Source organism: Orycteropus afer, unplaced genomic scaffold, assembly GCF_000298275.1.
Source record: "Orycteropus afer afer isolate SDZICR_OR568_19922 unplaced genomic scaffold, OryAfe1.0 scaffold00010, whole genome shotgun sequence".
In the NCBI taxonomy this organism is placed as follows: Eukaryota; Metazoa; Chordata; class Mammalia; order Tubulidentata; family Orycteropodidae; genus Orycteropus; species Orycteropus afer.
In genome coordinates, this window is record NW_006921597.1 from 6,022,835 (window position 1) to 6,047,899 (window position 25,065).

At 38.7% G+C, this 25,065-nt stretch overlaps 1 protein-coding gene across 1 annotated transcript in view; it reads left to right on the top strand.

The window, feature by feature from the left end:
• The window catches only part of SPAG17 (sperm associated antigen 17), a 413,793-nt gene that overhangs the window by 162,833 nt on the left and 225,895 nt on the right, over positions 1–25,065 (top strand). Inside the window, exons 16-17 of the mRNA XM_007950259.1 lie at positions 1,668–1,729; positions 2,304–2,417. Coding sequence (XP_007948450.1) covers positions 1,668–1,729; positions 2,304–2,417 — 176 coding nt within the window. The remainder of the gene's footprint in view (positions 1–1,667; positions 1,730–2,303; positions 2,418–25,065) is intronic.

Here is a 25,065-nt window from a genome sequence, read left to right on the forward strand (position 1 = left end):
AAAAAAAAGTTGTACTAGTTTCTTCCATGAGCTGGGTGCTCAGAATACTCTGGGAAAAATAAGGTGAAGTTTCCATTTTCAAGAAATTTACATTCAGGGATTTGGGGTGGGTTTGAGAGAGACAGACAGACCAAAACAAATAAATGGTATCAGGCACTGGTAAATGTTACAATTGAAAATAAAGCAGGATAAGAATCAGAAGGTTCCCAAATGTGACATTTGAGCAACACTCCAGATGAAGTAAAGATTTGAAACAGGTGACATCCAGGGGCAAAGCATGCCAGACAGAGGGAAAAGCAAATACAAAAGCCCCAAGGCTCAGCAAGTAGGCCAGTGGGTCAGGAGTACAGTAAGCATGTAAGAGGGTGAAAGAAGATGTATTTGGAAAGTTAGACATGAGCCATTTCATATATAACTTTGTAGGAGTTGTTTAGGCTTTTGTAATTATTCTGACTGAGAAGTCAATTTGGCTCAGTTGTTCATCAGCCTTACAAATGTCTTCCTACAAGTTTCACCACCCCTACTCTCTATCTTTGCTCAAATTTAGAAAATGGTATGAACTTTATCCATTCCTCTGTTAGAGTTTCACAATTACAAGAGCTATTACATATTTTGAGATAGTCACAGTAAAGAAATCTATTCATGTTAAATTTATTTTTTATGGAACTCTTTCTTTCTATGTAACATTCATTAATTTTAGGAATTACTAAAACATGGTGGTGCAGAAGCCAATGGCATGAATTGATTCTCTCCCTGCTCAGTCATATCATTGTTTGCTCCACAGCCAAAGATGATATTGCAGTCCTAACCATGTATAAGTATACTCACTGGTCACAAGGACTGCAAGTGTGTATAGTTTATCTAGGTCTGTTGTATGGTGCCTTGGAGCCCAATTACCCATTCATTTGTCCATTAAACTAACTTTTGTTAAACTACATCTATAAAACTAAAGATACTAAATAGATAGTTTTTAGATTAAAGAAAGATTAATGAACGGAAGAAGTGCAGAATGGTAAACTGTTACCATTTTCTAATGGGACATGCATTTATCTGCTAGCTCTTCTTTCCACACATGCCCCCTTCCTGTGTGACTATCATCCACCAGATAGGACCCACAAAAATTTGAAAAGGCTTTGTGATGGTCACCAGCATGACAAGATAAACAATGCATATTAAGCAGTCAAACAGACGATTTAATCAGTATTTACAATGTGTAAAGGTACCTTGTTAGGAAAGAGTGATACAGTCTGAAGACAGAATATCTGCTATGATAAAACCCACTGCCCTTGAGTCGGATCCAATTCACAGTGACCCCTCCTTGGGTTTCCAAGGCAGTATCACTATGGAAGTAGATTGCCCAACCTTCTTTCCGAGGAGTGGCTGGTGGGTTTGAACTGCTAGCCTTCTGGTTAGCAGTCAAATGTCTTAGGCACTATAACTTCAATATAATAAGCTGGGCCCTTTTCAAAGAGTTTAGTAGAACTTTTCTAGGTAGAAACTGATTTAAGATTATTAATACAAACACCCCCTTTGGAGGCATGAAACATGCCTTTCAGGAATTGTCAACACGGAAACACAGATCATATGTGCAACAAAAAAGGCACAACACTGACCAAGGCAAGAACAAAGGCCAAACACAACTGGATGTTGGTGTCTTTGATTTACAGAGCAGACTACGGACAGTGAGATCAAAGATGAAGCAGACACAAAGACTGATTCTTTTGAAAAGGTAAGGAATGATTTTCTCAAAAGTGTAAATGGCAAGTAAAATGATCTGAGAAAAGCATGACCCAAAGTGAGAAATGCACACCAAAAAGGACATGCTTAGAGGACAATGCTGATGGTAGAGAGGTTATTCAGACATCCCCAGACTAGCTCCACTTGGAAAGAAAGGGGTTAATTTTACTAGCCAGCTCAAGCAAAAACTTCCAAACTCCACACTCCTCTCTAGACAGTGTGGCTTGGCATCCTCACAAACACCTGCTGACCATACAGCCATGTAGAACTAACGCTGTCTTGAAGTGAGTTCAGAAAACCTGCCTGTAATTGCTAACAGGACTCAGAAGAGTATAACCTAACAATAAAAATATTTAGATTATGTTGCCCATAAAAAAGAAAGAAAGAAAAGTCAAAGGCATATACTTTCTGGCAGCAGTTCTCCTAAAATGTTGCCATATGGATTTATACATATGCAGATTTCCCCAATTAGATAGAGTGCATGCTTGTGAGTTGCTGGAGTCCAAGAAGGCTCTATTTGGACTTAAACAAATTAAGACTGAAATTGTGTTCCTATGAATTTTTAGAAACATAAGAAGATGACAGTGGAAGCAAATTTAGAGGACATAAAGAAAACGCAGCAGCGCAGTCTAATGGACTGGAGTTTTACTGAACATTTTAAACCAGAAGTACTGCTTCAGGTATTTATAGACTGTGATTCTCCAGGAGACAGTTGCATTGGTCTGAAGAGTAATGGTGGGATTTAGCACGGTTCATTTCTAGGTTACTCTCTCACATAGAGTTCAGATCAATATTCCCATTTACTCTAGCTATAAAATGATTTTAATCCCAGGTTATGTTATGCATTCCCAAGGAAGTTCTGAATAACTTAAAATATACTTTCCTAAAGGATGTTTTTATAAAACCATTTAAGAAAAGAAAAATATGCATAACTGATGCATGAATTTTCTACAAAAAAGAGTAACACATTCTTGAGAAGTAACTTCATTTTTTCACATATTGCCTGTCAGTTCTATTCAGTTTTCACTACTTTTCCAAATGTTTTCTGATGCCATTAACAGGCCAATGGTAGCTATAATTGCTGTTCTTGCCAGATGCCCTTGATTTGGCACCAAATCTTAGCGACCCTATGTGAAACAGAACAAAATACTGCCCAGGCCTGCACCAGCCTCACAATCCTTGCTATACCTAAACCCATCGTTGTAGCAATAGTGCCAATCAGCTCGTTAAGAGCCTTCCCTTTTTTCAATGACCCTTCACTTTACCAAGCATGATACCCTTTTCCAGAGAATGGTCCCTTCTGAAACATGAACAAAGTAGTTGAGACAAAGTCTGGCCATTCTTGCTTCCAAGGAGCATTCTAGCTGTACTTCTTCCAGGACAGATTTGTTCATTCTTCTGGCAGTTCATGGTATTTCCAGTATCCTTTGCCAATACCACAACTCAAAAGCACCAACTCTTCTTCAGTCTTCCTTATTCATTGTCCAGCTTTCACATGCATATGAGGCAATTGAAAATACCATGGCTTGGGTTAAGCACACCTTAGTCTTCAAACAGACATCTTTGCTCTTTAGCTCTTTAAAAAGGTCCTTTGCAGCAGATTTGCCCAGTGCAATGCATCTGATTTCTTGACAGCTGCTTCCATTGTTGTTGATGATAGATCCAAGTAATATGAAATCACTGACAACTTCAATCTTTTCTCCATTTATTGTGATGCTGCTTATCAGTCCAGTTGAGAGGATTTTCGTTTTCTTTATATTGAGGTGTAATCCATACTGCAGACTGTAGTCTTTAATCTTCATCAGTAAGTGCTTCAAGTCATCATTCAGCAAACAAGATTGTGTCATCTGCATATCTCAGGTTGTTAATGATTCTTCCTGCAGTCCTAATGCCACACTGTTCCTCATATAGTTCAGCTTCTCAGATTATTTGCTCAGCATACAGATTAAGTATGGTGAAAGGATACAACCCTGTCACACTCCCTTCCTGATTTTAAACCATGCAGTATCCCCTTGTTCTGTTTGAATGACAGCCTCCTGGTCCATGTATAGATCTCCCATGAGCACAATTAAATGTTCTGGAATTCTCATTGTTCTGAATGTTATCCATAATTTTTTTATGATCCACAATGTCAAATTCTTTTGCATAGTCAATAAAACACAAGTAAACTTGTTTCTAATAGTCTTTGCTTTCAGCAAAGATCCATCTAACATCAGCAATGATATCCCTCATTCCACATCCTCTTCTGAATCCAGCTTGCATTTCAGGAAGTTCCTTGTCAGTATATTGCTGCAACTGTTTTTGAATTATCTTCAGCAAAGTTTTACTTGCATTTGATATTAATGATACTGTTTGATAATTTTCACATTCTGTTGGATCACCTTTGTTTGGAATGGGCACAAATATGGATCTCTTCCAATCAGTTGGCCAGGTAGATATGTTCCAAATCTCTTGGAATAGCTAAGTGAGTGCCTCTAGTGCAGCATTCATTTGTTGAAACATCTCAACAGGTATTTTGTCAATTCCTGGAGCCTTGTTTTTTGCCAGTTCCTTCAGTGCAGCTTTAATTTCTTCCATCAATACCATTGGTTCTTGATCATATGCCACCTCTTGAAATAGATGAACATCAACCAATTCTTTTTGGTACAATGACTGTGTATTCCTTCCATCTTCTTTTGATGTTTCTTGTATCATTCAATATTTTGCCCATAGAATCTTCAATATTGCAACTCAAGGCTTGATTTTTTTATTCAGTTCTTTCAGCTTGAGTAATGCCAAGTATTTTCTTCTGTTTTGGTTTTCTAACTCCAGATCTTTGCACATTTCATTATAATAATGGATTTTGTCTTCTTAAGTTGCTCTTTGAAATCTACTGTTTAGCTATTTTATCTTGTAATTGCGTCCATTTTCTTTAGCTGTTTCAGAGTCTCTTTTGACATCCATTTTGGTCTTTTCTTCCTTTCCTGTTTCTTAACAACTTTTTGATTTCTTCATGGATGATGTTCTTGATGTCATCCCACAATTCATCTGGTGTTTGGTCCTTGGTGTTCAGTGCATCAAATCTATTCTTCAGATGGTCTATAATGTCAGGTGGGATGTAATCAAGGTCATATTTTGGCCCTCATAGACAAGTTTTAATTGTGTTCAGCTTCAGGTTGAACTTGCATATGAGCAATTGGTGGTCTTTTCCATACTTAGCTCCTGGCTTTGTTTTGGCTGAGGATCTTGAGCTTCTCCATTGCCTCTTTCCACAGGTATAGTCGACCTGATTCCTGTGTATTCCATCTGGTGAGATCCACTTGTATAGCCACCATTTATGTTGTTGAGAAGAGTATCATCAATGAACAATTCATTGGTCTTATAAAATTCTGTCCTGCAATCTCTGGGGTTATTTCTATCACCAAGGCCACATTCTTCAAACACCAGTAATTCTTTCTTGTCTCCAAGCTTCACAGTCCAATCATTAGTAATATCAACACATCTTGATTGCATGATTTGTTAATTTCAGACTGCAGAAGGTGGTAAAAATCTTTAATTTCTTCATCTTTGGCTTTGGGGGAGTTCTGGTAGGGTAGTGCCTAAGGCATTTGACTCCTAACCAGAAGGCTGGCAGTTCAAACACACCAGCCACTCCTTGGAAGGAATACTAGGTAATCTACTTCTATAGAGAGACTGGCTTGGAAACCCAAGGAGGGGTCACTATGAGTCAGAATCAACTCAACAGCAATGAGTTGTTTTTTGTTTTTTGGCTTTGGTGCTTGATGTATACTACTTGAATAATAGTAGTATTAACTGGTCTCCCTTGTAGGCATATGGATGGTATCATATCCTTGATAGCATTGTACTTCAGCATAGATTTTCCTTTTCTTTATTTATTTTTTTAATTTTTATTGTGCTTTGGTTGAAAGTTTAAAGAGCAAATTTATTTTCCATGCAGCAGTTCCTGAGACAGAGTGAATCTCTGTCTCATAGCATTGACTGCAATTTTCCACAATGCAATAGCTGTCTTCCCACTTCCTTCCCATAGTTACCTCTTCCCTGTGTCCTTCCATCCCATGTACTCCTGCTCCCTGAGCTGTCTCCCTGTGCGTGCATGGCCCTTCTATTCTCCCATAATTGATCCCTCCAAGGAGTGTATCTACCTAATGTAAATGTTCAGCTCATATGCTTGTCTTTTGTTTGGCTGGAACCCACAGAAGTGGGTTCAATTCCAGACCTTAGGGGCAGCTAGGGGCCATAGTCTCAGGAGTTCCACCAGGCTCTATCAGACCAGCAAGCCTGGTCCTTTTTTTTTTTTTTAGTTTTGTTCCACATTATTCTCCCACTCTATCTAGGATCTCCCACACAGATCCCCTTCCAGGTGGTTGACAGACACCATCTAGTTCTTCTGGTCTCATAGTCTATATAGGCTGAGGATCACATGGTGTACCAGTCCCTTGGACTGTTTCCATGCATCTTTGGTTTTCTTCATTCTTCTTTGCTCTGGACCAGGAGAGACCCATCGTTGCATCTAAATGCCCACTTGCAAGCTTTTAAGACCCCAGTAGCTACTCATCAAAGTGGGATGTGGAACAGTGTTTTTGTGTAGTATGTTATGCCAGTTGAGCTTGATGTCCCCTGCAACCATGGTTCCAGCCCACAGGTCCAACTGCTCAGTCTCTCTGGGTAGCTGGCTCTGGCCAAGAAGTGACTACAACCTTGTCCCTTGTCAGCTCTCCTATATACCTGGGAATTCTTACAGAACATACAAATACAGTTGTAGAAATATTGTCTGCCAACCCTATACATGGTCATGGACACACTTCCCCCTGTATAGACACTTCTAATAGTTCAGCCTTTCCACCCATCTATCCACTCATAGATCAATGTTTACCATCACTGACAATGCAGTACTATATGTACAAAAGGGTTCATTTTTGTTGTCTGTACCTCTCATGCCCCTCTCTATGTCTTCGTCTTCCTCAGTGCTACCATGTTGATGACTTACATTTGGTACATTCCTGTTCTCTTCACCCAAATCAGTACTTGTCTCTACCTATCTAGAAGTTTTCCCTCCCCTCCCCTCCCACCCTTGGTAAACAACAAAGAAAATGTTCTTCCATATATAAACCTTTCCTTGACTTTTTACAATAACAGATTAATCCAATATTTGTCCTTCTGTGATTGACTTATTTCACTTGGTATAATGTCCTCCAAGTTCATTCATGTTATGCAATGTTTTGCAGATTTTCTGTTATTTTTAGGGTTGCGTAGTATTCCATTATGTGTATGTGCCATAGTTTGGTTATCCATTCTTCTGTTGGTGGGTACCTAGGTTGTTTCCATCTTTTTGCTATTGGAAATAGTGCTGCAATCAACATGAGTGTACATATACCTGATCTTGTCCTGGCTTTCACTTCTTTAGGATATATACCTAGTAATGGAATGGCTGGGTCAAATGGTATTTCTAATTCCAACTTTTTAAGGAATCACCATGCAGCTTTCCACAGTGGTTGTATCATTTTACACTCCCACTAGCAGTGCATGAGACTCCCAGTCTCTCCACATCATTACCAGCATTTTTATTTTCTGTCTTGTTGAACTTTGCTCCTAGTGCTGGGGCAAGATGGTATCTCATTGTTGGTTTGATTTGCATCCCTCTAATGGCTAATGATTGTGAGCATTTCTTCATATGTTTTTTGGCCACCTGAATATAAATTTTAGAGATAAGTCCCCAGTCAGATATGTCATTGACAAATATTTTTTCCCAATCTATAGGCTCTCTTTTGACTCTTTTGGAGAAGTCTTTGGAAGCACATAAAAGTTTAATTTTTAGAATGTTCCATTTTTTCCAGTTTATCTTCTGCTGTTTGTGCATTTTTGGTTATGCTTGAGAGTCTATTCATGCCATATATCATTCAAACTCACTGCTGTCAAGTCGGATCCGACTCAGAGTGACCCCTCCTTGGGTTTCCAAGGTGGTATCTCTACTTCGGAAGTAGATTGCCCAATCTTCCTTCCAAGGAATGGCTGGTGGGTTTGAACTACCAGCCTACTGGTTGGCAGTTAAATGCCTTTGGCACTACACCACCAGAGCTCCAGGCCCCTAAATTTTGCCCCTAGTTTTTCCTTGAGGAACATTATAGTTTCAAGTTTCACATTTAAGTGTTTGATCCATCTAGAGTTAGTTTTTGTGTATGGTGTGAGATACAGATCTTGTTTCATTTTTCTGCAAATGGATACCCAGTTTTGCCAGCACCATTTGTTAAACCGACAATCTCTTCCTCATTTAAAAGATTTCAGCCCTATGTCAAAGATTAGCTAACCATAGTTCAATGGATCTATTTCTAGGTTCTCAATTCTGTTCCATTGGTCTATGTGCCTATGAATCTGTTGTTGCACCAATACCAGGCAGTTTTGACTACTGTAGCTGTATAGTAGGTATTGAGATCTGGGAATGTGAGACCTCCTACTTTCTTCTTCTTCTTCAATAGTGCTTTGTTTACCCAAGGTCCCTTTCCTTTCCATATAAAGTTAGTGACTGGTTTATCCATATCCTTAAGGAATGTTGATGGGATCTGGATTGAATATATAGATTGCTTTGGGTATAACTGACAATTTCACAATGTTTGATCTTCCTATCCACAAGCATGGTATGTTCTTCCCTTTATGTAGATCTCTTATGGTTTCTTTAAGTAGTTTTTAATAGTTTTCTTTGTACAGGTCTTTTGTGTCCCTGGTAAGATATGTTCCCATATATTTTATTTATTTACTTATTTATTTATAGCTATTGTAAATGGTATTGATTTCCTTATTTCTTTTTCAGCAATCTCTTCACTGGTGTAGAGGAATTCAACTGATTTTTGTATGTTGATCTTGTATCCTGCCACTATGCTCAATTTCTGAATTAGTTCCAGTAGTTTTTTTTGAGTCTCTTGGGTTCTCTAGAAGCTCTGGTGGCATAGTACCTAAGGCATTTGACTGCTAACCAGAAGGCTGGTGGTTCAAACCCACCAGCCACTCTTTGGAAGGAAGGTTGGGCAATGTGCTTCCGTAGTGATACCACCTTGGAAAACCAAGGAGGGGTGACTATGACTCAGATCCGACTTGACAGCAGTGAGTTTGGTTTTTAGTTTTTTCTTGGATTTTCTATGTATAAGATCATGTTGTTGTTGTTGTTGTTATTTGCTGTCGAGTCGGCCCCGACTCATAGTGACCCCTCCCTGGGTTTCTGAGGCAGTATCACTACGGAAGTAGGATTTCCCAACCAGCAAATAGGGATAGTTTGACTTCTTCCTTACCAATTTGGATGCCTTTGATTTCCCTTTCTTGCCTTATTGCCCTGGCTAGGACTTCCAATACAATGTTGAATAGAAGTGGTGATAGAGGGCATCCTTGTCTGGTTCCTGTTCACAAAGGGAGTGGTTTCAGCCTCTCTTCAATCAGAATAATGTTGACTGTTGTTTTTGAATGTTGTTGGTTGTTGTTGTTATGTGCTGTCAAGTCAGCCCTGACTCATAGAGACCCCTCCTTGGGTTTCCGAGGCAGTATCACTACAGAAGTAGGATTGCCCAACCTTCCTTCTGAGGAGTGGCTGGTGGGTTTGAACCATCAGCCTTCTGGTTAACAGTCAAGTGCTTTAGGTACTATGCTACCAGAGCTCCTACTCCTTATTTTATTGAGGAATTTCCCTTCTATTCCTATTTGCTGAGGGTTTTTATCAGAAACAGGTGTTGTATTTTATCAAATGCCTTTTCTGCATTGATTGATATGATCATATGGTTCTTTTCCTTTCTATTTATGTGATGGATGACATTGGTTGTTTTTCTAATGTTGAACCATCCTTGCATACTGATATGAACCCCACTTGGTCATAATGCATCATTTTTTTGATATGTTGTTGGAGTCTATTGGCTAGGATTTTGTTGAAGATTTTTGCATTCATATTCATGAAGAATATTGTAGTTTTCTTTTTTAGTGATGTGTTGCCTGGTTTTGGTATCAAGGTTATACTTGCTCCATAAAATGAATTTGGAAAGATTCCATTCTTTTCTATGTTCTGAGATGATGCTTTGCAGTATTTCAATGTTTTAAAATTTGGTAAGGCTTGCTTTATGGTCTAACATATGATCTGTCTTGGAGAATGTTCTATGTGCACTGCAAAAGAAAGTATAATGTGCTGTTGTTGGGTGAAGTGCTCTGTAGATGTCTATAAGGTCAAGTTTGTGGACTGTATTGCTTAGCTCTGCATCTTTGTTGAGTTTCTTTCTAGTTGTTCTATCTTTCATGAAAATGTATTAAAGTCTCTTACTATGACTGTGGATTCATCTGTCTCTTCAATTCTGTTAAAGTCTGATTTATGTATTTTGTGGCTCTTTCATTGGATCCATAGATATTTATTGTGGTTATATCTTCTTGTTCCTTTGATCCTTTAATCATTGTATTATGTCCTTCCTTGCTGTTTATGATGATTTTGTCTTAAAGTCAATTTTTATCAGAAATTAATATTGCCACTCCTGCTCTTTTTTGGTTGCCATTTGCTTGATATATCTTTTTCCAATCTTTGATTTTTAGTCTATTTTGTCTTTGTCTCTAAGGTGTGTCTCTTGTAGACAGCATATTGATGGGTTATGTTTTCTTATCCAGATTGCAACTCTCCATCTCTTGAGTGGTGGATTTAATCCATTGACATTCAATGTAATTATCAACAAGTAAGAATTTGTTGTTATCATTTTGTTATTTGTTTTTTTGTGGTGTTCTTATTATTTTTTTTCCATATTCTTTTCTGTGCTGAGCTCATTATGTTTATGAATTGTGTCATCATTTCCTTCATTGTTGTTGTTTTTTTGTTGTTGTTGTTTGCCGTCAAGTCGGCCCCAACTCATAGTGACCCCTCCTTGGGTTTCCGAGGCAGTATCACTATGGAAGTAGGATTGCCCAACCTTTCTTCCAAGGAGTGGCTGGTGGGTTTGAACCGCAAGCCTTCTGGTGAGCAGTCAAGTGCCATAGGCACTATGCTACCAGAGCTCCTATTTGCTAAATATTTGTGTTTGTCCTCTTTTTTATCATGATGTGAAGGTTTATTATTTTTCTTTGAGGTCACCCTGTGATATATAATTTTCTTACTGAGGTTAGAGCAGCCCATTCTGTCTTACAACTCTCTTCACTTCCTCACCATTTAGAAGTTTTGTAACAACAGTGCGGCATCCGTTTGTTGAAACATCTCATTGAGTATTCTGTCAATTCCTGGAGCCTTGTTTTTCACCAATTCCTTCAGTGCAGCTTCAATTTCTTCCTTCAATACCATTGTGATCATATGCCACCTCTTGAAATGGTTGAACATTGACCAGTTCTTTTTGGAATAGTGACTTGGTGTATTCCTTCAATCTTTTGATGTTTACTGCATCATTCAATGTTTTGCCATAGAATCTAAATATTGAAACTCAAGGCTTAAATTTTTTCCTCAGTTTTTTCAGCTTGGGAAATGTCAAGTGTGTTCTTCCCTATTGGTTTTCTAACTCCAGGTCTTTGCACATTTCATTATAATAATTGACTTTGTCTTTTCAAGCTCTTCTTTGAAATATTCAGTTCAGCTCTTTTTTCTTGCCATTTTTTTCCATTTTCTTTAGCTACTCTCCACTGAAGGGCAAGTTTCAGAGTCTCTTATGACATGCATTTTGGTCTTTTCTTCCTTTCATGTCTTTTTAATGACCTTTTGCTTTCTTCATGGATGATGTTCTTGATGCCATCCCACAGTTCCTCTCATTTTCAGTCATTCATGTTCAATGTATCAAATCTGTTCTTTAGATGGCCTCCAAATTCAAGAGGGATATAATCAAGTTCATATTTTGGCTCTTATGGACTTCTTTTAATTGTCTTCAGCTTCAGCTTGAACTTGCATAAGAGCAGTTAATGGTCTTTTCCACAGTGAGCTCCTGGCCTTGTTTTGGCTGAAGATATTGAGCTTCTCCATAGCCTCTTGCCACAGATGTAGTTGATCTGATTGCAGTATACTCCATCTGGCAAAGACCACATGTATAGCTTCCATTTGTGTTGTTGAAAAAAAGGTATTTGTAATGAATAAGTCATTGGTCTTGCAAAATTCTATCATGCACTCTCCAGCATTATTTTATCACCAAGGCCATATTTTCCAACTGCTGGTGGTTCTTATTTATTTCCAACTTTTACATTCCAATCACCAGTGATAATTAACACATAGTGATTGCATGTTCATTCAATTTCAAATTGCAGAAGTTGGTAAAAATCTTCAATTTCCTTATCTTTGGCTTTGGTGGTTGGTGCATAAATTGAATAATAGTAGTAGTATATGGTCTTCCTTGTTGGTGTATGGATATTACCCTATCGCTGACAGCATTGTACTTCAGGATAGATATTGATACATTCTTTGTGATGATTAATGCCATGTTATTCCTCTTCCATTTGTCATTCCTGGCATAGTAGATCATATGATTGTCTGATTCAAAATGGGCAAAACCAGTCCATTTCAGCTCACTAATGACTAAGATTTTGATTTTTGACAGCTTCCAACTTTCCTAGATTCATACTTTGTACATTCCATGTTCTGATTATTCATGAATGTTTGCAACTGTTTCTTTTTATCTTGAGATGTGCCACATCAGCAAAAGGAGGTCTCAAAAACGTTTCTCTATCCATATCATTAAGATCGGCTCTATTCCGAGGAGTCAGCTCTTTTCCAGTTTTATTTTGAGTGCCTTCTCAACCTGAGGTGCTCATCTTCTGGCATTATATCGGACAGTGTTTCAGGGCTTTTCATAAAGTTTTCCAGTAATATATTAGACAGTGTTTCACTGCTATTCATTAGGCTTCCACTGGCCAATTCTTTTAGAAGTCGATGGCCTCTTCCTTCTTCCAAATCTGTCTTCTTCTGGAAGCTCTGCTGAAACCTGTCCACCATGTGTAACCCTGCTGGCAATGGAAACACCTGTGGCATACCCTTCAGCCTCACAGCAACACATAAGCTACCACAGGATGATAAACTGACAGACAAGTCTCCCTTAGCTCTTCCAAACCACTGTGCTCACTTCTTGGTCTCCCTCAGCCACTCCAAACTCTCACTCTTCCCTAGCCGCTCCAAACCCACCAGCTCACTTCACTCCCAGCCTCTCCCCAGCCACTCCAACACCTGCCTACTCTGCATACCAGGCTCACTTACCTGGCCTGCCCTGGGTGCTCCAAACACCCGCCTGCCCTATTTGACTCATAGAGACCCTATATACAACAGAACAAAGCACTCCTCTGTCCTGCACCATCCTCCAAATCATTGCCATGCTTGAGCCCATTGTTGCAACCACTGTGTCAATCCATCTGGTCAGAGTCTTCCCTTTTTCACTGGCTCTCTACCTAACATGATAAACTTTTCCAAGTATCAGTCCCTTGTAACAACATGACCAAAGTATGAGAGATGACATTTGCTATTCTTGCTTCTAAAGAGCATTCCACCTGTACTTCCTCCAAGACAGATTTGTTCATTTGTCTGGTAGTCCATGGGACATTCAATATTTTTCACCAACAGTACAATTTAAATGCATCAATTCTTCTGTAGACTTTCTTATTCATTTTCTAGTTCTCACATGCATATGAGGCTATTGAAAATACCATAGCTTGGGTCAGGCACATCTTAGTTGTGAAAGTAACAGATTTGCTATTAAATACTTTAAATAGGTCTTTTGCACCGGATTTGTCCAATGCAATATAATCATTTGATTTGAATGCTGTTCCCATGGATGTTGCTACTAGAGCCAGATAAAATGAAATCTTGGACATCTTCAATGTTTTCTCCATTAATCATCATGTAAGGATTTTTGTTTTCTTTATGTTGAGGTATAATCCTTACTGAATGCTGCAGTCTTTCATCTTCATCAGTAAGTGCTTCAAGTCTTCATCACTTTCAGCAAGCAAAGGTTGTGTCATCTGCATACGGCAGGTTGCTGAGTCTTCATCCAATCCTGATACCATGTTCTTCTTCATATAATGCAGCTTTTTGTATTCTTTGCTCAACATACAGATTGAATAAGTATGGTGAAATACACAACCCTGACATATGTCTTTCTAGATTTTAAATCACATAGTATTCCCTTGTTCTGTTCAAATGACAGCTTCTTGTTTTATGTACAGGTTTCTCATGAGCACAATTAAGTGTTCTGGAATTCCCATTCTTCCCAATGTTATCCATAATTTGTTATGACCCACACAGTTGAGTGCTTTGCATAGTCAATAAACACAGGTAAACATTTCTCTTTTTTTAGCCATGATCCATCTGGACATCAGCAATGATATCCCTCATTCCACGTCCTCTTGTAAATTTGCTTTAATTTCTGGCAGTTATCTGTGGATGTATTGCTGCAACTGTTTTTGAATTATCTTCAGCAAAATTTTGCTTGCATGTGATATTAATGATATTGTTTGATAATTTCCACATTCTATTGGATTACTTTTCTTTGGAATGGACACACATATGGATCTCTTCCCATTAGTTGTCCAGGTAGCTATCTTTCACATTTCTTGGCATGGTGGGACTTCCAGTAAGATGGTGGAATAGCAGGTAAGGTACACAGACCCTCTTCAACAAGAAAAGAGAAACTAATTGACATAGATACAAAGGATAATCCTGAAGCCCTGAGCTTTGAAAGGAAGAATACAGAAATGGACAAATACCAACTAGTAGAACAACCTGAATGAAAAAAGTGAATAAGGAGACAAATGGAGCTGCAGACGATCAGCTATCCTGACAGCATAGACAGCCTGACTATGACCAAGTGGTATTAGGACCTGAGAATTACCCTAAAAACCAGCCTTCTCACCAAGGGGTGCATAGATGACTGCTGTGGTGGTTGATGACTAAAGAGGGAAACAACAAAGGAGACAAACTTGGGACCATAGTCTCAGGGAACATCAAACTCAAGTGGCATAACATACTACACAAAAATGTTGTTCCACATCCTACTTTGGCAAGTAGTGACTGGGATCTTCAAAGCTTGCAAGTGGCCATCTAAATACAATGATGGGTCTCTCCCCATCCAGAGCAAAGAAGAATGAAGAAAACCAAAGACACATGGTAACAATTAGTCCAAGTGATTGGTATACCATGCGAGCCCCAGCCTATATGAGACCAGAAGAACTAGATGGTGCCAAGCTACTACTGTCAACCATTCAGAGGGGGATCTATGTAGGAGATCCTGGATAGAGTGGGAGATTAATGTGGAACAAACTCAGTCATTTTAAAAAGAGAGAGAGAGAGAGACCAAGTTTGCTGGTCTGATAGACTGATGGAACCACTGAGACTATCGCCCCTAGCTGCCCCTAAGGTCTGGAATTGAACCCATTCCTATGGCTTCCAGCCAAACAAAAGACAGACATATGAGCTGAACATTTACATTAGGTGGTTACACTCCTTGGAGAGACTAATCATGGGAGAATAGAAGGGCTATGTATCCACAGGATGACAGCTAGAGGAGCAGGACTGCATGGGAGGGAAGGACACAGGGAAGAGGTAACTATGGGGAGGAAGTGGGAAGAGAGCTGTTGCATTGTGGGAAATTGTATCAATGCCATGAGACAAAGTGTATGAGAGCTGCTGTATGGAAAGTGAATTTGCTCTGTAAACTTTCACTCAAATCACAATAAAACATTTAAAAAAAAAAAAAAAAGAAGGAGACAAACTGAGCTGTGGACTTTCAGCTGTCCAGAGGGTACAGCCAGTTTGAATGTTTATAAGAGGGGGCCATTTTGGCTATTTAAAGAGATAACATTCTTGTTTAGATTTCAGGGACCTAAGAATAGGCTCCACTTGTCAAGGACAGTACAGATATATGGGAGGCTGATGACTGGAAAGGAGACCAGTAGTGAGTGCTTAAGTGCTGCCAGCTAATGAATAGAGAAGCACAGTACCTTGCTCACTCAGATGACATCCAAACTCAGCAAAGAAAATGAGAATCTTGGGCGAATCAGTCCAACATAGAATCACCAATTAAATATAAATACAAAAATGTCACAGTGTCTCAGAGACAATAGATCATCACAGTCAACATAAAGAAGCAAGATAAAGCAGTAGAAACAAAGGACCAGGGTACAGACCCAGAACACATCCCTAAGGAGGAAGCAGCATTGGAACTCCTTGATAAGGAATTTGAAAGACTTATACTTAGGTACCTTCAATGAATTGAGAGACAGATCAAGGAAAACACTGAAAACATTAAGGAAAGCACTGAGAAAACTGTAGAACAATTTTGAAAGACAATACAAGAACAATATGACAACTGAAAAATTAGAAATGATACAAAATCTAGAGATAGAAATCCAGAAGATTAATACTAAATTTTCAGAAATAAATAATACATTGAATGGGAAAAGGAGTAAAATTGAATCAGTGGAAGACAGAATTAGTGAGATTGAAGACAGATACCTCAATACTTCTTTGGAAAGGGATCAGTCAGAAAAAAGATGAAAACAGAATGAAAAAAGCCTAAGGTTTGTGTGCTATACCATCAAAAGGAATAACCTACATGTAATCAGAGTTCCGGAACAGGAAGAGACAGATAAACAAAGAAAATTGTCAAAGATTTGTTGGAAGAGAATTTCCTTGATCTGATGAAAGACAAGAATATATCCATTCAAGAAGTCCAACAAACCCCAAACAGTATAGATCCCAAAAGAAAATCACCAACATATCATCAAACTCACCAAAACTAGAGACAAAGAAAGAATCCTGAAATCAGCATGGGAAAAACAAAAAGTTACCTACAAAGCGCAACCAATAAGACTAAGCTTAGATTTCTTGGCAGAAACCATGCAGGCGAGAAGACAATGGAATGGTGTATATAAAACCATGAAAGAAAAAAAAAATTCCAATGAAGAATTATATAGCCAGCAAAATTGTCTCTCAAATATGATGGTGAAATTAGGACATTTCCACATGAACAGAAATTATGGGAATTTATTTAAGTTAGACCAACCTTACCAGAGATGCTAAATGGAGTCCTTTGGACACAGAACCAACAACAGCAAACAACAACCAACCATTAACACACATGACAACAGAACTGAGAAACCAACCCAATTATGGAAGTATCCAAAGTAAATAAGCTTACAAGATTGTAAACATGAAACCAGAGACATCAATTGGCAAATGAGGACAACTACAAACCAAAAACAGGGAAAAAAATTGTGTAGTTACAGAACTTCTAAATGGTGAGGGAGTCAAGACAACTGCAAGATAGAACAGACTGTTCTAAACTTGAGAACAAAATGAAAAATCACAGGGTAATCTCAAAGAAAAATTACAAACCTTCACATCAAAATAAAAAAAGAGGACAAACACAAATATTTAGCAAATACTAAAGCAATAGCAACAAAGGAAGTGATAACATGATTCATAAACAAAACAAGCTCAGCACAGAAAATTATATGGAACAAAGAAGTCAGCAACACCATGAAAAAACACATAACAAAATGAGAGTGTGGTAGTTCAGATTGTGTGTCAACTTGGCTGGGCCTGGTTGAGTGGCTTGGCAGCTGGATGTTGTATTCTCCATGATGAGACTTGTAATCAACTCCATGGTGAAATTTACTGGGAGCAGCTGAGTAGTACCTTAGGGAATGTGGTCTGCTTCCTGTATATAAGCAGAAGCTTTGAGGAATGGTCTCTATCTTATGGCACACTTGGACCTTGCATATAGCCGTGTCATTGTTCAGCAGCCTGCCATGCTCTTCTGACCTTGAGGCTTACAATGAACTTGAAGCAATAGCCTGCTGTGTGGGCTGGTAACATCGGGACTGTGTCTTTTTACTTGTCAACTTTGGGTTTGTCAGCCTCAGCAGCCAGCAGCTGAATGAAGAAAAGCCTCTAGCTTCAGTGGGCTGAGAGTTGGAGACAGAGCTGGACCCCAAGGTTGAGGGGCTTTCACCCAGCCCGTAGAGCCTGGCACTTTGAATTTGTCTTAAAGCCTCCAAATTGTAAGAATAAACTCCTGTTTGTTAAGGCCATCCCATTTGTAGTATATTCCTGTCAAAGCAGCACTAGGTAACCAGAACAGAGAGCAACAAACTCATACTTGTCAATAATTACACTGAATATCAATGGATTAAATCCACCACTCAAGGGGTGGAGAGTTGCAGTCTGGATAAGAAAACATAACCCATCAATATGCTGTCTAGAAGAGACACACCTTAGAGACAAAGACAAAAATAAACTAAAAATCAAAGATTGGAAAAAGATAAATTGAGCAAATGGCAACCAAAAAAGAGCAGGAGTGGAAATATTAATTTCTGATCAAATTGCCTTTAAGACAAAATCACCATAAAAGACAAGGAAGGACATTATATAATGATTAAAGGATTGATGGAACAAGAGGACATAAGCATAATAAATATCTATGGTCCCAACAGAAGAGCCCCAAAACATGTAAATCAGACTTTAACAGAATTGAAGAGACAAATAGATGACTCCCCAGTCATAGTAGGAGACTTTAATTCTCCGATGAAAGATAGAACAACTGGAAAGAAACTCAGCAAAGATGCAGAAGAATTAAACAATACAATCCACCAACTTGACATTATAGACATCTAAAGAGCACTTCACCTAACAACAGCGCAATATACATTCTTTTCCAGTGCACATGGAACATTCTCCAGGACAGACCATATGTTAGGCCATAAAGCAAGTCTTAATAAATTTAAAAACATTGAAATACTGCAAAGCATCTTCTCAGATCACAATGCTATCAAATTAGAAATCAACAATAGGAAGATCAATGGAAAAAGAGCAAACACATGGAAACTGAATAACACCCTCCTTAAAAACAACTGGATAATAGAAGAAATAAAAAATGAAAGTAAAAAAATTCCTTGAATCAAATGAGAGTGAAAACACAATATACCAAAATTTTCGGGACACAGCAAAAGCAGTGATCAGAGGCCAATTTATAGCAATAAATATACACCTCAAAAAAGAAGAGTGAGCCAAAAATCAACACCTTAATTCAACATCTCCAACTAAGGAAAGGGAAGCAAAAAAAAAAAAAAAAAAAAAAAAAAACACCCTACAGTCACCAGAAGAAAACAAATAATAAAGATTTGAACAGAAATAAATGAAACAAAATAGAAAAACAATGGAAAAAAATCAACAAGAGAAGAAGTTTTTTTTTTAAAGATTAATAAAATTGTCAAGCCACTGACAAATTTATCAAAGGAAAAGAGGAGGTAGAATACAAATAACATGAATAAGAAATGAAATGGGTGACATCACAACAGAACCAACTGAAAATAAAAGGATAACATCAGGATACTATGAAAAACTGTACTCCAACAAATTAGAAAATCTAGAAGAAATGGATAGATTTATAGAAACATACTACTTATGTAAACTAACACAGACTGAGGTAGAAAATTTGAACAGACCCATAACAAAAGAAGAAATTGAATAGGTCATAAAAAAAATTAACAACAAAAGAAAATCCCTGGCCCAGATGGTTTCACTGGAGAATTCTACTAGTCATCCAGAGAACTGACAGAATTCTACTCAAACTATTCCATAATATAGAAAAAGATAGAATCCTCCCTAATTCATTTTATGAAGCAAGCATAATCTTGATACCAAAACTAGGCAAAGACATCACTAAAAAGGAAAATTACAGACCAATATCCTTCATGAATATAGATGCAAAACTCTTCAACAAAATCCTAGCTAATAGACTCCAACAACATATCTAAAAAAAATAGTACCTTATGACCAAGTGGGGTTCCTACCAGGGATGCAAGGATTGTTCAACATTAGAAAAACAATCAATGTCATCAATCACATAAATAAAACAAAGGAAAAGAAATACATGATCATATCAATCAGTGCAGAAAAGGCATTTGATAAAATCCAACACCCATTGCTGATCAAAACTCTCAGCAAAATAGGAATAGAAGGGACATTCCTCAACATAATAAAAGGCATATATGCAAAACCAACAGCCAACATTATTCTCAACGGAGAGAGAGTGAAACCATTCCCCTTGCGAACAGGAACCAGACAATGATCTGTCACCACTTCTATTCAACATTGTATTGGAAGGCCTAACCAGGGCAATAAGACAAGAAAGGGAAATCAAAGGCATCCAAATTGGTAAGAAAGAAGTCAAACTATCCCTATTTGCTAATAATATGGTCCTATACATAGAAAATCCAAAAGACTCAGTGAAAGAAACTACTGTAATTAATTGAGAGATCTAGCATAGTGGCAGGATACAAGATCAACATCCAAAACCCAGTTGGATTCTTCTATATCAGCAAAGAGATTGCTGAAAAGGAAATAAGGAAATCCATACCATTCACAATACGTACAAAATAATAATAATAACATACTTAGGAATAAATCTCACGAGGGACACAAAAGATCTGTGCAAATAAAACTACAAAACACTACTCCAAGAAACCATAAGAGAGCTACATAAATGGAAGAAAATAACCATGCTCATAGATAGGAGGATTGAACAAAGTGAAAATGTCAATAGTACCCAAAGCAATCTATACATTCAATGCAATCCCAATCCAGATCCCATCAACATTCTTTCAGGATAGGGAAAAAAAAAATCACTAATTTTATATGCAAAGGAAAGAGACCTTGAATAAGCAAAGCACTACTGAAGAAGAAAAGCAAAGTAGGAGGTCTCACACTCCCAGATCTGAAAACCTACTGTACAGCCACAGTAGTCAAAACAGCCTGGTATTGGTACAATGACAGACACATAGACCAGTGTAATCGAATTGAGAACCCAGAAATCAATCCATCAACCTATGGTCAGCCAATTTTTGGTGAAGGGCTGAAATCCATTAAATGAGGAAGAGATTGTCTGTGCTGGCAAAACTGGATATCCATTTGCAGAAAAATGAAACAAGGTCTATACCTCACACCATTCACAAAAAACTAACTCCAGATGGATCAAAGAATTAAATGTGAAATAAGGGCAAATTTAAGGGCCCTACTTTATGGCATAAATAGACACTGTCAATTATAACCCACAATGCACAGAGAGCAGAAGATAAACCAGATGAATGGGACCTTCTAAAAATTAAATTTTTATGTGCTTCCAAGGACTGCTCCAAGAGTAAAAAGACAACCTACAGATTGGGAAAAAATATTCGACAATGATGTATCTGAGAAGGGATTTATCTCTAACATTTATAGAAAATTTTAACACCTCAGCAACAAAAAGACAATCCAATTGAAAAATGGGCAGAAGACAGGAATAGACACTTCACACAAAGAGAATATTCAGGAAGCCAACAAAAACATGGAAAAATATTCATGATCATTAGCCATTGTTGTTGTTGTTGTTGTTGTTATGTGCGATCGAGTTGGACCCCTCCATAGGTTTCTGAGGTGGTATCACTACAGAAGTAGATCGCCCAACCTTCCTTCCAAGGAGTGACTGGTGGGTTTGAACTGCCAGCCTTCTGGTTAGCAGTCAAGTGCCTTAGGCAGCCATTAGAGAGATGCAAATCAAAAGAACAATGAGATGCACTCTAGCCCCAACACTGATAGGAAAGTTCAACAAGACAGAAAATAACAAACGCTGGTGAGGACATGGAGAGAGTAGGACTCTCATACACTGCTGCTGCTGTTGTTGTTAGGTGCTGTCGAGTTGTTTCCAACTCATAGCAACCCTATGCACAGCAGAACAAAACATGGCCCAATCCCGCACCAGCTCCATGATCCTTGCCATACTTGAGCCCTTTGTCGCAGCCACCATGTCAATCCATCTTGTTGAAGGCCTGCCCCTCTTTCGTTGACCCTCCACCTTACCAAGCATGACATCCTTCTCCAGGGAATGGTCGCCTCTGACAACATGACCAAAGTAGGTGAGATGAAGTCTGGCCATCCTCACTTCCAAGGAGCATCTTGGCCGCACTCCCTCCAGGACAGATCTGTTAGTTCCTTTAGCAGTCCATGGTACTTTCAGCATTCTTCGCCAGCACCACAACTTAAAATCATCAACTCTTCTTTGGGCTTCCTTATTCATTGTCCAGATCGCACATGCATATGAGGCAATTGGAAATATCATGGCCTGTGTCAGGCACACCTTAGTCCTCAAGGAGACATCTTTGTTCCTCAGAACTTGGAAGAGTTCCTTCGCAGCCAACCTGCCCAGTGCTACACATCATCTAATGTCCTGACTGCTGCTTCCATTGGTGTCGATTGTAGAACCAAGTAATGTGAATTCTTTGACAACCTCAATATTTTCTCCATTTATCATGATGCTGCTTATTGATCCAGGTGTGAGGATTTTTGTTTTCTCTATATTGAGATGTAATCCATACTGCAGACTGTGTTCCTCAATCTTCATCAGTAAGTACTTCATCATCCTCACTTTCAGCAAGCAAAGTTGTATCATCAGCATATCTTAGGTTGTTGATGATTATTCCCCCACTCCTGATGCCATGTTTTTCTTCATATAATCCAGCTTCTCGGATAGTTTGCTCAGCATATAGATTGAATAAGTATGGGGAAAGGATACAACCCTATTGCACTTCCTTCCTGATTTTAAACCACACAGTGTCCCCTTGTTCCATTCGAATGACAACCTCCTGATCAAGGTACACGTTCCTCATGAGTACAATCAAGTGTTCAGGAATTCCCATTCTTCTCAATGTTATCCATAATTTGTCATGATCCACACAATCAAATGCCTTTGCATAGTCAATAAAACATAAGTAAACATCTTTCTGGTATTCTTTGCCTTGAGCCAAGATCCATCTGACAGCAGCTATGATATCCCTTGTTCTACGTCCTCTTCTGAATCCAGCTTGCACCTCTGGAAGTTCCCTATCAATATACTGCTGCAACCGTTTTTGAATTATTTTCAGTAAGATCTTGCTTGCATGCAATATTAATGATATTGTTCGATAATTTCCACAATCTGTGGGATCACCTTTCTTTGGAATGGGGACAAATATGGATCTCTTCCAGTCAGTTGGCCGGGTAGCTCTCTTCCAAATCTCTTGGCATAAGCAAGTGAGTGTCTCCAGTGCAGCATCCGTTTGTTGAAATATCTCAATGAGTATTCTGTCAATTCCTGGAACCTTGTTCTTTGCCAATTCCTTCACTGCAGCTTCAACTTCCTCCTTCAGTACCATTGGTTCTAGATCATATGCCACCTTCTGAAATGGATGAAGATCTACCACTTCTTTTTGGTACAGTGACTCTGTGTATCCCTGCCATCTTCTCTTGATGTTCCCTGCATTATTCAATGTTTTGCCCTTAGAATCTTTCAATATTGCAACTTGAGGCTTAAATTTTTTCCTCAATTCTTTCAGCTTGAGAAATGTTGAGCACGTTCTTCCTTTTTGGTTTTCTAACTCAAGGTCTTTGCACATTTCATAATAGTAATTTGCTTTGTCTTCTCAAGCTGCTCTTTGAAATCTTCGGTTCTTTTATCTTATCATTTCTTCCATTTGCTTTAGCTACTCTCCACTCAAGGGCAAGTTTCAGAGTCTCTTCTGTCATCCAGTTTGATATTCTTTTGTTGTCTTTTTAGTGACCTCTTGCTTTCTTAATGGATGATGTTCTTGATGTCATCCCACAATTCTTCTGGTTTTTGGTCATTGGTGTTCAATGCATCAAATCTATTCTTTAGATGGTCTCTAAATTCAGGAGGGATATATATATATTCTAGATCATATTTTGGCTCTCATGGACTTGTTTTAATTGTCTTCAACTTCAAGTTGAACTTACATATGAGTAGTTGATGATTTGTTCCACAATCAGCTCCTGGCCTTGTTTTGGCCAAAGATACTGATTTTCTCCATTGCCTCTTGCCACATATGTAGTCAGTCTGATTCCTGTGTGTTCCATCTGGTGAAGTCCACATGTAGAGCCACTGTTCATGTTGTTGAAAAAAGGTGTTTGCAATGAAAAAGTCGTTGGCCTTGCAAAATTCTACCATGAGAGTTCCAGCATTATTTCTGTCACCAAGGCCAAATTTTCCAACTACCAGGGATTGTTCTTTGTCTCCAACTTTTGCATTCCAGTCACCAGTGATAATTAACACACCCTGATTGCATGTTCGGTCAATTTCAGACTGCAAGAGTTGATAAAAATCTTCAATTTCTTCATCTTTGGCTTTGGTGGTTGGTGCATAAATTTGAATAATAGTTGTATTAACAAGTCTTCCTTGTAGGCATATGGATATTATGTTATCACTGACAGCATTGTAGTTCAGCACAGATCTTGAAACATCCTTTGTGATGATGAATGCCATGCCATTCCTCTTTAAACTGTTGTGCCCAGCATAGTAGATCATATGGTTGTCTGATTCAAAATGGCCAAAACCAGTCCATTTTAGCTCACTAATGCCTAGGATATTGATCTTTATGCATTCCATTTCATTTTTGACAACTTCCAATTTTCCTAGATTCATACTTCGTGCATTCCATGTTCCAATTATTAATGCATGTTTGCTGCTGTTTCTCCTCAATTTGAGTGGTGCCATGTCTGCAAATGGAGGTCTCAAAAGCTTTATCTTATCCATATGAGTAAGGCTGATTTTTCCCTGATAATGAAGCTCTTGCCCAGTCCTACTTTGAGAGCTTTCTAAGCTAAGTGACTCATCTTCCTCCTCTATATTGGTCAATGTTTCTGGACTATTTATAAAGTTGCACAGTAATGTATCAGACAATGTTTCTCTGCTATTCATAAGGTTTTCCCTGGCCAATTCTTTAAGAAGTGGATGGCCTTCTCCTTCTTCCTAGTGTATCTCAGTCTGCAAGCTGGGCTGATACCTGTGCACCATGTGCACCCCACTGGGTTTGAAACACCAGTGGCACAGCCTCAAGACTCACAGCAACACATCAGCACAGTAGGACAAACCGACGGACAAGTTTGTCTCCCTTAGCTGTTGGACCCCTCCACCCACCCTTACCTGGATCCCTGAAGATGACTCCTCAATCTATTCTGGTCCCCTTTGCCTTTTCTGTCCTCTCACTGCTTGTGGGGCATGGCCTGGGGTCCCTCTCCTCACCTCGGTCCCTGTGGCTGATTTCTCGATCTGTTCCAGTCCCCTTTGCCTTTTTCAGTCACTTTAAATATCCAAAATGGCTGCCGCTTGTAAACATTCAAAATGGCTGCGCCCTGGGTCATTTGCACATTTCATTATAGTAATTGGCTTTGTCATACTGTACTCATTTCTGTTCTTTAGTTCCTTTATGGCATTTATTGAAAGTTGTATTATGTAGCCACTCCTTGGAAGGAAGATGGGGCAATCTACTTCCATAGTGATACTGCCTCAGAAACCCAAGGAGGGGTCGCTATGAGTCGGGTCCGACTCA